The 18,773-nt window shown below is 43.6% G+C and overlaps 1 protein-coding gene across 1 annotated transcript in view; it reads right to left on the reverse strand.

Annotated features, from left to right (window-relative positions):
• Positions 1-801: 801 nt before the first annotated feature.
• nfatc1 (nuclear factor of activated T cells 1) overlaps positions 802-18,773 on the reverse strand; it is a 47,222-nt gene continuing 29,250 nt past the window's right edge. Inside the window, exons 9-10 of the mRNA XM_030741429.1 lie at positions 15,332-15,952; positions 802-3,179 (exon numbers count right to left, since the gene is read on the reverse strand). Of these exons, the coding sequence (XP_030597289.1) occupies positions 3,124-3,179; positions 15,332-15,952 (677 nt within the window). The 3' untranslated portion in view covers positions 802-3,123. The remainder of the gene's footprint in view (positions 3,180-15,331; positions 15,953-18,773) is intronic.

Consider the following 18,773-nt stretch of genomic DNA (forward strand, 5'->3'; position numbering starts at 1 on the left):
GCAAACACTTTCCCCTTCAAGTTTGCATTCAGTGTGTAAAATGAACACTGCATTCAGTTGTTAGAACTAAAAATAAACAATAAAAATATTGATGGTTGGGAAATCTCTCCAGCTTTATCCTGACAAAGTGCCCGTGTGCTGCGGTTTGTCTGCCACTCCTTTCGGTTTGATTTGAGTGAAAAACACCTGCCTGGTCTCCAGCTGTGACAAGATTAACTGATTTAAAAGGAGCACACCAGTATTTTCTGCATATTTTTGTCTTTTACAAACATTTTTTTTACTGGCACGGCCTTGTTACCTTAACATTTCACCCACTGCTTTAAAAGAAAAATTGAGGGGTTGGTGGGTTGTGTGATTATTAAGGAACTTGAGCTCCGAGGTTTCTGCGGTAAAGCAAGATGACCTCGATCTGATCTTCCAAGATGAGGAAGCAGCAATCTGGAGGAAGAGCAAAACTCCGATCACAGCCCCGCTGATGCAGATGACTCTGAGGCAGCAAGAGAGATATTAAAGCCTTTTATGACTCCAAAAGCGACACCACCGTCCCCGTACAGCAGCTCCAGCAGTACAGCAATCTGTGCTGCACCGCCAGGTAAGACACCTGTCTGATCAACAAATCACACAAGAAGCAAACACAAGAGTGCAGGAGAGATGGAGATGCAACTTCTCTCAGTCATTACGGCTGTTTTCATGTCTCATCACCTCACAGCCTCCTTACTGAATTCATTCATACAGTAAAACTGAGACAGTACAGATCACAGAGATGAAGACATATTTATTGACAAATACACAAAATATCACAAAGGAGAGTTATGAGTTACTGATTGAGAATAACTGCATCCTCCGAAACATTTCAGTATGGCTTGTCTCGTGCTCCTCAGTTACAGAGATTAAGACTCATAAATACATAGAAAACTGGAACGAGTGTGCGAGCGCTGACAAATGAGCACGTAAACCACAGTATGCAGGTAACCGTCTAAAACAAGCGGTAAGATAAACATGAATAAACAGAGCTCATGCTACGAGAATAAATATGAAAATACAAAAACGTGTAAAAATGCATATATTCGTATTGCTGTTCACCGCTGCAAAGCAATCTTTGGATTCGAGACGCGGCGGTGAACGTTTACATTCTCTCAGAGACCGATGCTACCTGCACATTGCATAGCTTCCAGGGAGTAATAAAAGTCAAGCTTCATCAAAACTGAGATGATTTTTACACAAGTTAAACCAGCATTACTGCAGCTAACAGTTTGTTACTTTCAAGTCTATATGTATTTTTTTTTTTAATTTCTTATTAAAAATGACTGAACAAGGTGTAAAAAGCAGTTAAAGGTTGTTAAAGATGACGTGTTAATGCAGCGGCAGAGCCAGGCGAGTTTTACAGGGGAGGCCAGGCTGAAACCATTATTTACACGGGGGTGCCAAAGAAACCGACGTCTATTTATTTTTCCAGCTTGGCAAATTGGTGCAGTCTCTCTCTCTTTTTTTTTTTTTGGTCACTTATCATTTGCTCATGCAGCTTTGTAGCAGCACACTATGAGGACTCCTATAACACTCAATTACAGTTAGAAAATCTTTTTGCAAATGCTGCTAAATGGAAACTAAAGCTTATAAGATTATTACAATTTAAATTGATGGATGAGCTATTAAACTGTGCACGGTGGTAGCAAAATGTTTACAAAAATAGAAGTTACTAAATGTAACTCCAGTGCTGTGATTACTCACATACTTCTTTAATGAGCTGAGAGCCTTTCCACTTTAATGGAGGGCTAAAATAATTATTTATCCAAGCTTTTTAGGCAGAAACCCAATTTTTAATTTGTTTTTTGGCCATACAGAACTAATCTGAATAATGGAATATATGGATGAAAGTACTGGGACACTTTGAATTCAGGTGTTTTCAGTCCCTCTGTCACAGGTGCATAAAATAAAACACTGGTGAAAGAATGGGTCGTTCACTGTAAGCTCACTGTCAGCTGTAAGTGGTATTATTGCAAAGTGTTTAGGACCCACAGAAAGTTAGGCACAAAGTGTCAGACGGGGTCGCCGAGTCCTGAGGCGCACAGGCGGGAAAGTCACCAACGCTCGGCTGACTCAGTAACCGCAGAGCTCCATTAACATCAGCGCAGAAACTGCACCAGGAGCTTCATTAGGACCTGCTCAGGTGGCTGCTGCTGCTGTCAGCTTCGTGGCAGCTGCCATAATGTGGTTCAGAGTGCTGACCACAAATTTTTTGGGACACAGCTTCAATCCATCCTGGACTACAGTGCCTCCTTTTTAAAGTATTTGGACTTCACCTTTGGTTGTCCTCGCTCCACCCCTGCATTAATGAAACACTGACGGGAGATACCACTAATTTAGAGGATAAGTGCTTGTTGTTGGTTCTCTGCAAACAAGTTATGTCTGAACAGTTGGGAAAAAAACTTCCAACTTCCCACTTCCAAATGAAAGGCTGAACTCCAGACAGACATCACATGCACGTTACACTGTTACTCCATCTTTCTGTTTTTACTATAATCCCTTAATTGTCACTTTTACCCACAGTATGCACCATTCAGGAGAATGTACATTAAGCCGCCCTAAAATAAATGTAATTTGAAGTTTTGAGGTTGAATATGTGAAGCCATGTCTTTTTGCTTCCAGTCAAAAAGGCACTTGTCTTTTAAATGGTTTCTCTGTAAAGCCAGATATGCAAACCGAAGCATTGCACATACAAATTTATATACAAATGACATAACTCATAGGCACTGACTCATTTACAAACCGCAGCAAAAAACAAACAAAAAATAAAGTGAAATAAAATAAAAACAGAAAGCAAATCTTGGTCCTCTAAAAGCACACTTTGCCGTAAAGGTTGGAAATGGCAGGTTTGGCTGCTACATACTTAATTTACATGTCAGTCATGTAATCTATACCTTGGGTATTTTCTATGTAAAGTTATTATATATGAAAAACAAGGCACACGTTGGACCCTGGTCATCTGGACAAGACATTTACAATTGTTCTCCTCGCTGCTTCCTGCATGCTGCAGTCCAAACATGTGGAGCATAATGTCAGATTCGTTTGGAGCTTCACTTTTTAAAGTTGCCTTCAAAAAGTTTTGGCGGCGGCGACGGGAAACTACGCGTGGCTGTGTACGGAGATGCTCGACAGGTCGTTCCTGATGATCTCGTTTACTGCAAAGACAAAGAGAGAAAAGGACGATCAGTATTTCTGTGTTTCACCATCAGCCCTACAGGTGGCATCCAAAATATTCAGAGGCTCTTCTTACTCAGAGTGAACCTGAAACAAAGATGACGAACTCGATGTTCTGTGTTTTCAGCTTTTCACTGTTTCGTCTCAGTGTTTGTCAAAGTGGGCGGGGCGTCACCTTCATGCACAAAGTGTAAATGTGGCGTGGTTCCTGTCCTGAAGGGGCTCACATTGAACCCAAAACATTAGGTTTTCCTAAACCTAACAGAGGATTTTAGTGCATTGATTGAACTGGCAAGTGAAAGAACAATGACGTGTTTTTAAAGTAAGTCTTTAACTCTCGGCTGCAAATATTACCACAGTGCATCGAGGATCATCTCACCAACAGCCTCATATGATGCCGTTAATGAGGGTGCATTGCCATGGTGACGCGTCAGTAAGAGTAAACATTTAAGTGAAACCCCACCTGAGCGTTCAGCTTGTGTTTTCAGGACACGGTCAATCTGAACCTTTTTAAAGACTTGATTAGAAGTTTCTGACTGCTCTCTCTTCCTCTAAAGGATTCTTTTGTTTTTTTTTTCCCCCAAACTTCAGCTTTTAATATTGTAAGATTTAAATAAACATTAAAAAATTTGAAGGGAACGAGCTGCACAATATTTAAACAAAACACTGGCTTTTTATGACGTGAGCTGATATGGCTAACATCTAATAACAGCTGATAGTTTACATGTCTAACAGACACAGAGAAAATCACAACAACAGTTGCCTCAAGGCGTTTTACTCTGCAAGATAAGACACAACACTACAAGGGAGAAACCCCCACAATCAGACAATCCCTGATAAGCAGCACTAGGTGACGCCGGAGAGGAAGAAACCTCCTGCAAAACCGAGCTCAAGGAGGGGCACCCATCTGCCACGACCGGTTAGGGGGCTGAGGAGAAACAGGAAAGAAAAAGAAGAGCATAGGAAGACGGGACAAAACACACACTCTTGGAGTGAGAGGACACAATTTAATGACATGCCGCAGAGGTACATAAACACCTGGGAATGCTCAGCCTATCACAGTGTGTCACGTGAAGTCCCCCAGCAGACTGAGCCTACAGCAGCATAACTCAGGGTTGCTTGAGGGTCACCTGATCCAGCCCCGACTACAGGTCTAACACTTGTTAGCGCGTCTGTAAGGTGCTGTTTCTGCCAGTGTGAGCAAAACCCTCTGAGCCACACAGAACCTGTTATTTCCTCTGAGTCAGCCTAATAGAATCACTTCACACTGGAGGTCCCCAGACATTTTTTTTTTTTTATCAGGAGAGATGATGCAACATCCTGCTGCCTCCAGGTGCACTTGTTTATCAGTTTTTATCAGCTGTGTACAGATGGTGTGGGACATCCAAAGAGCAGCTCCACAGTCTGACTGACTGCAGCTGTGCATCAGTGCATCGCAGATATCGATGCACTGATAACGGGGAAAATCACAGATCTGTCAGACTTGAATAAGCTGTTTCCATCTTCATTTTTTCCGTTTTACTGTTCTTTGAACCGTTAACGTGAACACACTTATTACTTATTGGAAGACATTTTCACCCTCATCAGTCTCCTGTTTATTGTTTAACCCAGTATCTAGGTTAAGCCGCCCCCTCCTCTCCCCTCTTATAATGATGAGAAATGTGAGAGGGGAAGGGGAACACCCCTGGATCCGGCCTCAAGAACCCGAGCCAGAGAGCTGAGGGAGGAATTCCCTCTGTCTGACTGGTTGCTTAAAAAGTGGCCTGAAAACCTGAGATCCCCCCTTCACACAATGGAAGAAGTTATTATTTTTTTAAACATCTATTTTTACTGCAGGCAGCAGAGCAGCCCTTTCCTCAGGGACCCAGCACTGGCATGGACACTTCCTACCAGAAATACCCCACACTTCCTATCACAAAAACATGACAGGTCGCATGTGTTGAGCAAGAAATACACACACACACACACACACACACACAAAAAAGTCCGGGTGCGTGGGAGGCTGTCATGGTGAAAAACAAAATAATATGTGTGTCATAATCACCTAAATGTGTGGATACAAACCTTTCGTACCGAAACACGAAAATCCTCCAACTTGTCGCTGAAGCTGTTTACAATTACAGAGACGCGCTACACTCGTCTAGACGTGAAGTAAATGTGTTTGGCTCGCTGAGCGACTGCCATTAATAAAAAGGAACAACGAGATGTCTCTGGCATGTTTGATATCTACAGTATGGCGACTCCTCATTGCATCACAGAAACACATGGACACACTGAAGCTATTATGCAAATATGAGAGTCACAGTCACAGCAGCGTGTCCTCGTGAGAATCGACGTGGAGGAAAGTCATCGAGACAGCAGGTGATTTAAATCACTTCCTGTCGACAACACCGGGAGGATAAACATATTAAAATTGAAAATTCAAGGATACTGTCTTTACATTTCACCCTCTTATTATGAATAATTTACTGCCAAATCACAAGGTTGTTTTTTGTATCGAGTGCATACCTTTAAGTTACTTGATCTCATTATTTCACTTAACTACATGCTTACGAGCAGGGCTGAAATCAGTTACCAGTTAATTAATAAGTTGATGCACAAAAAATGAAAATACACTTTATTAAGTACATCTGCTCAACTGCTCGTGGCATGGCAGCTCAGCTCAATGCATAATAATATAAATAATAATCACTGACTACAACTTTTCAAATGTAAAGATTTTCTACTTCTCCTTGAAAACTGAACCTTTTGTCAGACATGAGCAGAATCTGGGAAATCACGACGAGCATCAGGAAAATTATAACCGGAGCAGCAACAGTTACAGTAACAAAGTAGTTGCACGTTGCACAATAACAGCGGCACGATTTTGGTGATTAAATAAAGTTGAGCACCTCAGCAAATGTAGGAAAATTTACCTACAACTTGTCATCAGTCACCTGTATTTATGTTTTATATAAATAGGTTGCAACTCCACCTTTATTTCATCGGTGAAAAACGGGCAGCGGCTTATTGTGTAGCAATCTTTCCTTCCTGCAGTTGAACCTAAACTCTCCAGAATTTAGCTTCAGGTTCAATTCTGTTGTGGTGACAGCAGAATCAGAACGGCCTGTTCTTCTGAGCATACAGGAGAGCAAGATGCTTTCACTGTGCGTCACCAGGACAGCATGCTGCCACCAGTCATGTGAATGTGAGACTGGCATTACCAGAAGACACACTTGAACCTGAAGAAATAAACTCTCCAACCTCGTCTCCACCCTCCTCCAGTCTGCTGCTCCGCTGCCATGTGTGCTCTCCTGGCCCGACTGCACTGCCTGACCTCCTCTCCCCTCTGTTTGATCTGGCTTTGACCTTGTGCACATCTGGAGGTAGAAGGATATAATAGCCGAGTTCGGGCCTCGAGGGCATGTTATTACACCGAATTCTCAACGTGCACGTCGAGCCAGGCGGCCGGCTGTAAATTGAGACCTTGTCAGGCCTCCACATCATGTCATCACCTGTCCAGTAACCATCCAAATCGTGCATGAATTATGCTCTGCAGATATTTTTCTTACGCATCATCATGCACCACATCTGGCGGAACGGCTTTCACAAAAGACTGACATGGTAAAAAAACATAATTCAGTTTATTCACATATGAAACAAAAGAAGAGCAGGCAGTAAAAATGTCTCTTTTACCTCACTGAGGTCACAGCGTGTACTGTTTATGCGCCTGTTGCCATGGCCTACTTTTCATTGTGGTGTCACATTTGATGCAGAGGAGCTAATTGAAAAAAATAAAGTCGATCTATCGATTTCTAAGTGTGTTTACAACGAAGGCCTAAAAATAGGCCCAGCACTACTGTGACATCTGTGTCACATTGATTTGCTTAAGAGAGCTGAGCAACAGAGATGCTGCAGACACAGACCAGCATCTGTGCTGCTTTTATTTCACAATATGAAATCTATGTGGTTTTTATTAAACTGTGAGAGCCATACCATAATCTTAAAAAAAAAAACTGTTAAGTGAGATTTTTCTGGAAGAAATTGAACCCAACAGATATATTGGTTAATATATTTGATGTATTGGTCTATTAAAGACAGCCTTTAGCAGAATCGGCATATATCAGCATATAGGTGCCAGATATACATTTTTTGCAGCACATGCAGCAAAGTAGCATAACAGCTGAGTGCATTTGTCATACTTTTGTGCAAAATTAATTGCTCTTTTCTCACATGGAAAAGGGTGGATTTGTTCAGGAGGTGGAGGAGACTGGCTGATGGTTTATTTCTGCCCTCACCTATGGCCATGAACTGTGGATAGTGACTGACTACAACCTGAGTGTGATCCCAAGAGTGACTGAGGTCACCAATAAAGGATCTCATTCACTCGGGAGGGTGTTCCTCCACTTCTAACACAGCAAGCTGAGGTTGTTCAAACATCTGACAAGGATGCCTCCAGGAGGTGAGATGTTTTGGACTCGTCTAACTTGGAGAGAGGTGTTCTGGGTATCTCTGCTTAGTCTGCTGTCCTAACACTGACCAGGATAAGTGACAGAAAATGGATGGATGGATTAAAATGAATAAACAATGTTCCCATCCTTGTCCGTCTGTGAGCCCGATCAATTTCAAACTTTGATGGAGTTCTGCTGAAGACCTGAGTTCAGAGCCACATTTGAGGATCTTCAGGTAAGGAGCGGTCTCTGTTGGTGGATAAACATCCTCTGACTGACTGATGACCGCAGGCACTGTATAAAAACAGTATCTGATTTTTACACTCTCCAGAAATCACTGCAGGTATCAGCACTGACCGCAGAGATGGAGTCGGGCAGACCCTAAAAATAAAACTGGAAATAAGAGTTAATAAAAGAAGCTCAGAAACAAGCTGAGCTCCATTCAGCAGATGTTGGTTTTGCTCAGCTGTCACTGAATTGCTCAAGTTTGAATTGGGTATGTTTTCAAGCTCGTATCTAATGGACCTTTTTTTTTTTCAGTGCTGTTATTACGTCTGTGTTCACACCAAAGTCAAGCTTCGAACTCCAACCCAAAGTGACAAAAGATTAATCTGACTGTAATTTGACGCAAGATTCTGAGCTTATTTCTGTCAGACTTAACATCTGCTCTGGATCGTGGATGTTGGGGTTTGATATGAAGTAATCCAGGAACCAGTTTCCTCTCCCATGGCTGCTGACTGCAGCTGCAGCTGCCTGATACAGCCCGGCTCTCCAACCAGGAAACCCCGAGGAACTCCTGAACAATTAGCAGGATAGCACTGTTTGCCTCATTAAAGGCTGAAAGTTGTCAGCATGAACCGGCCTATAACAACACAATAACACGGAGGAACCGATCCGGCAGCGAGATATCCGACTGAACCGTCAGCTGAGAGACCTGCAGTGATACAATGAGAGAGAAAAAAAAAAAAAAGGCCGGGGGCAGAAAACACCATGAACCCTCCCCCAGTTTACTGCCACGTCAAATCCAGGCCACAAGCCACAAGATGTTCTTGGCCCACATTATGAGGCTCCTACTGGGTTACTGCAAGTCAGTCCCACAGAGCGGTTCTGTAGTTCACCACAGATTCAGCCAAGTTTTTCTTTTAAACTCAGGTATTATTTTAAAAAGCAAATGTCTGAACAATTGACTACTGGAAGCCTTTTATACTCAAAGAAAATGACAGAAGGGGAGAAGGAATTATGATCGTGTATTTCAAATGCAGAATCATCGTTAGCCATACCAGCAGCAGCCTCTGAGGACGCCAGCGCTCGTTTGCCCGTCTGTCCAGGGCGAAACATCACCTTTAAATTTTGCGCAGCCAGTTATGGCGCTCCCGGGGGGGGGGTCAGATTTTTGTTTTTAGTGGAATATCTGCAGAATGATGAGATGGATGCTATCAGGGTGAACTGTGATAATATGGCAATCACACAAAGTCACATCATGAAGTCACAAAGATTAATTTGTCTGATATCTAAATCTAAGTATCTGTAAAACTAAGAACGTTCCTCTAACCCTCAGCTGCACTTTGTGTTTAGTGCTGATCAATAACTGTTAGCGTGTGTCTGTACATTTAAATAAGACGGAAAAAATGTTGGAATCATCTTTCAGTATAATTTAGGCGAAAGAGAGAAAAAGCGATTATAGCAGCAAATGGACTGCGTTTCTACTTCACTCTTCTAGTCAGACTGACCACTTAAAGCGCTTTAACCTAAAAGCCACATTCACCAAATGACACATATACAGTTCACACGTGGGCATCTTGCATAAGAACAGCTTCAATATGTGAACAGAAGCATGAGCTGGAGATGAGACCACAAACCTTCCACGTAGTAGAAGACCCCCCCCCGCCCACTCCCCCAAATACAGATGCCCAACAAAAGTCGTAAAGTAGTCGCTACAAAAAACTGGATGTTTTCCATCCATTTTCACTCTTTTCCAACACCTCAGGTCTCCAGTCCATTTTAGAACCACCTGGTAACCTAATAAGCTCTTTTAGGCCTGAAGGACACCGGGGTACCCGCTCCACACGCGCCCACTCCACACGGGGAGGAAAGGCCGCTGCAGTTTTGAAGCTGGGTGACGATGACAACTGCTGCGCTGCCGGAGCTTTACATTTTAATTCAGATAAATCTTTACCCCAGGACAGCTGCACTGCATTACAACATATCTGTGTGTGTTTTGATGGAGTTTAACGATGCAGCAGTAAATGGCAATGAGTAACACATGGCAGATGTAGATATTGGTGAATAGAGCACAAACAAATAAAAAGAAAGCTAACAATTCCTTCTAAACATAATAAAATGTGTAAAGCTGCGTTTTACTGTATGAAATCAGAGTGATTCAACAGAGTCAGGTATGACTCACTAATTTATTCTGAAGTTTTTTCCTGTGATAATCTAAATCTCTGGTCATCAATCGTAAAGTTCTGACATCCAACAAGCCACAGCATGCCATAAAAAAGCATTTCATAATTCTCTGGCTCACATCAGACTCAAATGTTTTGCTCGTGTTACCTCACCGCTGACAAAAGCCTTGGACACACTACTGTGCAGTATAACGTATGGCTCTCACCACCTCCTCCAGACTCGCTCTGAGCCAAAGGGAAGCATGCAAACCTCTGCAGTCAGCAGGTTTTATAGCAGCGTGGCCGACCTCCATCTCTGCAGCCTATACTGTACGTCCGGCTCGGGGCCAGACTGCACGAATCAGACTTTCCATGAGCAGACATGTTTGTAACCTCTCAGGAGACGGTGTGAAAAAATGTGCAGCTGAGGAGGGGGTCTTGATGAATGTAAGAAACTCTGCAAACATGTATAATAAGACAGAAACAGTACCACCTGTGCCACTTCCAGTTAAAGATGAAGTTTACTGTGGCTGTTTAAGAGGATGATTCTGTGAAATTAAATCAAATTGGGCAAAGATCACTCCTCGGCTTCAGGGAATAATGTGCAGATGGTTATGTGTTACGTAAATCAAATCTGCCCAGAATCATACTTCAGAGAGGAGTCACTACGACTAAAAAAAAAAATCTCAGATATAGTTTTCTGTGCTTTAACAAGCACGCTCCACATCACACCTGAGCGCGGCCATAAAGCTGCATCAGGTCGTGCCAAAGGTTTAATGAAGTGAGAAGCCACAATAACGCAGGAATGTTTAGCAAAATTTCCCTCAGTCTAACCGGGATGCCAACTGTTCAGGAATATCCATTATGGTTGTGATGGCGCAGTTAAATACTTTGATTTCATTAACTACACCTGGTTTGGACCTTAGAACCAGAAAAAAAAAAAAGCACATTAACAAATCAAATCTGCAGCTCTTGCCTGCCAAACATTACCGCAGACGGGGTAAAGAAGTGTTAATGTATTTATCCAGACTGCTCACAGGAAGTGGCACGAGAACAGTCTGAGTGCCGCAGTCTGAGGCCCAACAACAGCGTCTCACTCCCCATCATCGGAAAGCTCGGCCAGACAATTCAGCGGGGGCTCTGGTGACGGATCAAAGCTCCGCTGCTCTGACTGCTGATAGCTGCTGGTTAGCGTTGCTTCATCTACTGAACTCCTCTCCGCCATGGACCTTGTAACCAGCCACAGGCTGTTTTTTTTCTTGCCCCGAGGAAGAGCACTTAACCAATTTATTTCCAATCACTGCAACTCAGAGCACAAAGCCCCCAAAACCTCAGCGGTGAGCGCCAAGGGCCAGAGCAGTGAGATCATAGAGTTTGTGCTGCTAAAATCCTGCTTTCTGTGACAATAAATAAAGGGCGATGCAAAAGGGGGCATTTATTTTCTCAGTGAGGTTTGAGCAGACTCGTCTTATTCAGCGTCTAAAGTCAATTATATCAAATTCTAGACCACCAGAGGTCAGACAGTGAAGAAAGCAGTGCTTTAAAGCATTGCAACAGCAGTGATAAACATCTTGGCACACTGTATAGTCACTCCTACAACCATCTACTCCTGCAACAGCCTGTAACTGACTCAAGCAGTAACAGTGGAGACAAGTACATACTCTAACCCTGGACATAAAAAACTTTTAATCACAATTCACACAAAGGAAAAAGAGATTACACAAAGAAAAAGGACAGCATTTGACTAAATATACCTTTGTGGTCATTACTGGATGCTTTTTATGGTGTACTGAGGATTAGCAAGGGTTTGTGTGATGGGACCTCGAGAAGAAGTCAATGCAGGTCAGCGCAGGGGCAAACAAAGTGCTGCAGTGGATAGCTCTATCGCCTTTCTGTGTGCCTGTGTTTGTTTCCTCCGGGTACTCTGACTCCCACCCAAAGACATGCTCGTTAGGTTAATTGCTGATTTTATTCGATCCCTCTGATGGACAACCAACCTGTCTGGGATGTACTCTGCCTTTCTCCCAGCTGTGATAGCCTCAAACACCCCCTGACACTGTACGGTGGCTAATCAGTTAAGATGATAGATGGATGTCACTGTGAATAGGTTTCTAAATAAAAAGGGTCCAACTTCCAGTTCAGCATAAAGCATGTTCGCATATTAAATATAGTGAAGCATATTAAATTTGTGTAAGAGACACATTCTTATGTAACCACATGCTGAAAATGTGTGTTTGTACTGTGATGTAAGCTAATAAAAGACTCAGAGGTTAACTTTCTTGCAAGCAGTCTTCCACTAATCTAGCAGCGTGTAGCCCATCAAATGCTGATTTGGCTTAAATGGAGTTTAACATAATTAACAATGAAGAGGAAGAAGCATGAAAAAAATCCATCAAAGATCCAAAAAGGATACAAAAATCATGGAGAATGGCTTCTGTGGGCAGTTTTTACTTTTTTAAACATTGTTTCACAACAAACAAGTTCTTTGTCTGGTACAACTTCTACCTTCTCTGCTAAGCTAAGCTAAGCTAAGCTAAGCTAAGGGCCCAGTCACACTAGTGGAAAAACAAACCTCTGTGAGACCACAAAAAATAAATGAATAAAAATAAGGTGGTTGGCAACTGATGGCACAGAATTTTTCATGCCATCTGGGACCGACTGCAAATAGTTGCAGTAACAAATTGGTTGCCCAGATTGTTAAACGTGCAGCACCCTCGTCCTCTGGTTGACCCGAGTTTTAGGCAACAACTGCATACAAGGTTGTGTAATGGAAGGCAACCTTTCTCAGTCTGACTCAGACTGATTGCAATCAATCGGAGGTAGACTGGCAAAGGTCTGCAATTAATCACCAGCTAATTTATAAATGGTAGACAGATCGCCAAAACGTTGACTCAGTCTGCACCGATGAAGACGCCTCTGCACCACCGTTTATTTCTCTAAGTGAGGACACGAAATAGTGAATCACACAAAGTTACTAAGGTTTGCGTAGGAACATTCACTGTAAATTGTGCTACTTTTAACACTGAAAAGCAGGTCTTATTTTATCCCTCATACGTGTGTAAAGTTACCACTAGAAAAGTTTATTTATATGGAATAAGAGAGGGAGATGTTATCAGAACGAGAGTGTAATCAGCATAGCGGGACGGTACGCCATGAAAACATCTCCGCATGTCTTTTCTAACAGCGCGCTCACACACACACACCCATTTCTTTCTTTTGCTTCCACTGATAGGCGTTATTACAGATATCTGTCGAGATGCAGCTGTTAATGGGAGTGTGTCAGAATGTTACCGTATGTTAGCGTTAGTTAAATTAATGTGTAATATTCCCAGTCTCACGCTTTCCTCTTCAGTCAAAAGCAACAATACAAACAGCTTAACATGCCAGGATTAAGTCCCTCCATCCACTTAGTGCTTTCTGGCGAGCTGTGCCACTTAACTTCAATATTTAATAAGAAATAATGTCAAGCAGCAACAGCACAAAATGCTGTCAGTTTAAAGAAAGTATTAAGAAATATTACATGCAGGAAATTCCTAAGAAAGCTGTCAGCTTTGATGAGGGATTTTTTTTGTTTGTTTACTCTGTACAGGCATCTTTTTCCATTTACTGAAATCAGCAGCAGACTTGCCGAATTTTAGAGCTAACAAATAAAAAAAGACTCAGCTCTGCAGTGTGTTTCACAGCCTCTCGGTCCACAGGTTCTAAATGTGAACGGCAATCAGGTCAGGGTTGGTCTTCACACTCAGGAGCGTGGCTGCTCCTCTCCATCGGCCCTTCGCAGCATCTGCACAGCTGCAAATCCAACAGTAACACAGCGAGGCTTTCAGACTGCGGGACGTGAAACTGCAGCCAAGGCGCGCATTTATGCAGGCAGCACAGCGAGCGTCTTCGTTAACACACAGACAGCTCAGGGCCTGATAGGAAATAATGCTTTGTGTTCTTTTACACATTGCACATGTCAGATGTTACACACAGATTTCAGGGTTATATGGAGGAATCCTTTATAATAAAGCAGCTCTTCACTGGATAAATCCTGCGCTCCACCTGAGTCTCAGGTCTCAGGACCACACACGCTCCCCATCAACTTCTAACAAGACGTCACCCTTGTATCATACACATTAACCTTTTCATTTATCTCAGCTGCCACACCATCTTCAATGAGACACACAAATGTAAAACCTGCCCTTACACTGAGTACATGACTCGCGCCCTCATTTCTGAGCCCAGAACTGGACCAGTCTGTGGCTGGTGTGTTCGATTCTGCGCGGTCCACCATCGGCGAGTCCACCCCCGGCTCTGTATGGATGGCATCAGATTTGCTACAGATCTGAGATTCATCACAGTTAATCGCAGTATTATTGCAACCAGATTGCAACTTGAAAACTGATACCAGACTGACTCCGCCTTATAGCCACTTTATCCCTGTTTTATCACCGTCCCGATGCACCGATGTCGCTTTGAAGACAGAAGCCGACCGGGAGTCGTCTCAAATCTGGTCCCCATTCCCGACCACTTCAAAGGCAGGGATGGTGCAAGCGGACTACACATGGTCACAATTTTAGCCTGTTTTCTGTAGTGTGACTGTTAGACTACACATTAGGCTAAACGAAGGACAACAACACAAAGATCAACAAGCGTGTCCTCACTTAGAGACTGAGTGCAGACTGAGTCAGCGTTTTGGTGATCTGTACCATTTATAACTTAGTTGGTGATTAATTGCAGATCCACAAGCGCATCCCATGGTCGTTCCACATATGTCTGACACTGCCCCCGGTGACAGCACACAGTACAGCACGTAGCGCTCCACTGAAGTTTTTACTGTTGAAGCGCAAACTCTATTTTCAACCAAATATAATCCACAGAGGGTGCAATCAGTGAGCTTAAGAGGTTTCCCACACTTCCCCTCTTCTTACTGTGATCGGACCCTAAACCCCCTCGCATCACCAAAGATAAATGAGATCAATCTTATCTTCTAAGTCTCGGCAACAAAGCAAACAAACACTTTCCACATATGTTTAACTGCTCTTTTAAACGCCTCTGAGTCAGAAGATTTGCGCACAAAAGAAAAAAAGAGGAAAAATTTCTAAGTTGTGTTTGATGGCCAAAAATTTCCTGGCAAAGTGATACGTGAGTCATATGATAATCAAAAATGCTATCAGTGCCTGGAGATATATTACAGCCGGAGGGTAATAAAAACCTTATTGTTTCATCAATTAGAGAGCTCAACGGGGATTTCACTCCATAATTTTTTCCATGCAGTGTATTAGAGGTTTTTTGATTCCGTCTTGTTAAAATAAAATAAAAAAAGTTTCTTCTCACCATCATCAAGGTACATCTGATCCAGCTCTTGTGGTTCTTGTTTGATGCTGACGGCCAGTGCTGAGGGACTGCCATCTTCCTGCAGGGAGGAGCGACCCCTCTCCGGCACCTTGGGGTGCTGCTGGGCGGTTGGGCTGGTGCTGCCGCTCACCGGCTGCGCTGCTGTCATGCAGTGGGTTGGAGAGAAGGCGGCGTCAGTCGGGGTGGAGGCCTGTGAGGTTGGGGAGGAAGAGGAGCTACTGGGCGGGTAGAGGTTCGGTGGCTGGTAGCGCCCGGGAGTCTCCTGGATGATGGAGACGTGTGGGATCGGGGACTGTGAGCCCGGCTGCTGGACGGCCGGGCCTCCAGGGAGGCACTTGGAGAAGGGCGAGGGTGCGAGATCGTGCTGTTTAGGGCTGGTGCTCGGTGGTGAGGAGGAGGAGGGGGGCTTGGCTGCAAGTTTCTGCTGGCTGCCAGAGTAAGGCCCGCCAACTACACATGGCCTGAGGTCAGAGGTCATCACTGGGGTCATGACTTGCGAGGGGTAGTATGGCTTTGGGAGCAAGGACAAGCCAGGGCCATGCTGGGTGCACATCAGAGGAGCATCGTAGTCATCGCGAGGCTCCGTCTTTATTGTTGGAACTGAGGGAAAACAGGAGGAAAACCTACATGAGCAAACACATATTCCAACCATCCTACGAGTGTGAGTGAGCGAGTGAGTTAGTGAGTGGGTTTGTGGCTAGGATACACACTGCCAAACAAACACTCTCATCAATGAGTCTCTGTGTTAGGGCCTGAGCTCCCCCACCCAACTGAAAACATTCACAAAAAGTAGAAAAAAGCAGTGAAAAAAGGGATGACTCATCAACATGAGAAAAATCTGGCTGCTTTTATAATAAAAGGCTCGTTTTCTTTGGATCCCGCTCCGGTGCTAATATCCACTACAGTGCATGTGCGATATGAAATATGTTGCTGCTGCAGCAGCAGCAGCTTCGAGCTCAGTGGGGTTCAGTAATTTAAAGGAAAAACCAGTGCTTAATCACTGAGACAAAGAGAAAAAGTTTAACCGAACACCAACAGATGAAACTGGGCCTTTGGGGTGTCTGAGCACGGCGCTGATAGCGTGAGCGAGGACCGATGCCGAGTTCAAATGAGGCACATCTTGTTCTCAGTCGCTGTCATCTTGGCCATCGATCCGGATTCCACAGAGAAACATGTTGGACAGCGACTTTCAAAACGTGGGCCATCAATCAGCTGCAGCCAACGACACGACATCAATCTTATATAACAAGCGTTTCAGTGCAGTTACAAGCAAACGACAGCACGGCTCTGACCCTGAACTGCACCACCGCGCCACCAAACTGGAGCCTTCTCTTTTTTTTTCCTTTCTGCTGAGGCGGTTTGAGATTTATAATACGAAGCATGTGTTTGAAATAGAAGCTGAAATACTTCATAAGCCGTGCTTTCTTCTACTTATTCTTGCCACACGTGTTTGATTTTCTGTCTGCTTTTGTGTTATTCTGCAGCTTTCTTGGGGATGTCTCTTTAAAAAAGATATTTTTAATCTCAGAGGGAGTTCCCAAGCTCAATAAAAGGCTAATTAGAGTAAAAGAGGAGCGAAACTAAGACGTGTCATGCCTAGTGAAGCCTCGCCCGTCAACAACTGTAAAAGAGGAACTGCGATGAGGTGGTTACGCCAACCGCAGCACTAAAATAGCAAATGCACGCCTATTTTGGGTCTGTTTGGAGGAAGTGTGTCTGCCTGCCTGCCTGTGGAGGGTAGGTGCATGCACGTGCAGAGAAAGGTGCAGAGGTGCCCTCGGGTTTCCGGAGTGTGAAGATCAACAGCGTGTGCTACACGTCCCAAAATAAATCTGTTGTTTTTGTGTGAGCTGTTGTAACACCTGCTGCTGATGAAGGAAAGAAAAAAAAAAAAAAAAAAAACGAGGTACAGAAGTGATTTGTTTAAAACGGAGGCAAAAAGTGAAAAGTTGAGACGACGTGTAAAATTTAAATCAAAGCAGAATGGAAGGATCTGCAGAGGACTTTAACCCAGTATTTAACTTCAGTGCACCAAATGCTGAAACGTGATTGAAAATAGATGCACGACTTGAATTTGTAAAAGTTGAAAAGATGCTCCAAAAACTCTCCACAGCCCACAAGCAGTTAGTTATGAGTAAAAACAGCATCTTTCAGGAGCATTCTGGGAAAGAATACATGAGAATATAGTCGAGCAATTTAGGAATAAAGTTTCTCAGCCTAAAATTACAAAAAAATGGGAGAAAAAAAATGGGATTTCATCATCTGAGGTTCATAATATCATTAAATAATATAGAGAATCTGCAGAAACCTGCAGATTTCAGTCTGTAGAGGAGGCTGAAAACAAATCCAAATACTGAATGGCCACAATCTTCAGGTCAGACACGAAGAACAGATGTAAAAATGATTGAGAAATGCTGCTGCCTTCTCTGGACCTGAGCTCCAGATGGACACCCTTTAAGCATCAGTGACGGTACAGGGGTCCGGCTTGTGCATCTGTGAAGGCTGCATTAATGCTAAATCATTTACAGTGGTGGGCTGTGTGCATTAAGATGGCACAAACTGGCCTGCCTGCAGTCCAGTCACTTCATGAAACAAAAAAACTCCCACATTAAGTAAGAATGGGAAACCTTTGCTTTCAGACCTACAGCAGCCGCTCCCTCGGTTTCCTGAACGCTGTAAAAAAAGAGGCGATGATGAAACACACCGGTAAACTTGGCCCTTCCTCCTTTTTTAAACAAATTGCTGCTATCAAATTCAAAATGAACGAGTACTTTTTTAGCAAACAATAAAGCATATTTGAAAGGTTGTCTCTGTATTATTTTCAATTAACCGTGAGGCTGAAATGATTTGCAAATGACTGCGTTCTGTGCAGACGTCTCATTGAGGAACTGAGGGCTTGATCATTTTTTCCAGCTGTGTTTTCACTCAGTCTGTCCATTTGTTTAAACTTTCTCAATGATTTTCTCCCTTTCTTCGAGACTGGCACATTACATTGTTCGGCCCGCTGGCTCGATGCCTTAAAAGCTTTCACCTTCTGGGAGACACCGACCACGCTCGCTGTCCCGCGGTCTGTCCACTCCCTTACACTCTGCATCCCGAGGACAATGCTCCACTTTCACAGTGGGGCACTCCGCCGCCCACGCACAGGGCTGGGCCGGTTCAGCTGAATCGCAGCTTTGAACCACCCACTGGATTTTCACTCCAAGCCTGGAGTGCAATTAGCAGCGGTTTTTACTTTTCAGTTGGTGGGTCAATGTTTATATTTAGCTTGGCAAAAGGTTCCCTATTCAAATAACATGTTTTTCCCATGCCCCTCTCCCCACCCTCGTGCGTCCAGTCGCTGCAGCATTCATGCAGCAACAGGTATGGAAAAGAACAGATTTTATAGATTTCTTTTTTACAATGGAGGAATAATAGCGTT

Source organism: Archocentrus centrarchus, chromosome 11, assembly GCF_007364275.1.
Source record: "Archocentrus centrarchus isolate MPI-CPG fArcCen1 chromosome 11, fArcCen1, whole genome shotgun sequence".
NCBI lineage: Eukaryota > Metazoa > Chordata > Actinopteri > Cichliformes > Cichlidae > Archocentrus > Archocentrus centrarchus.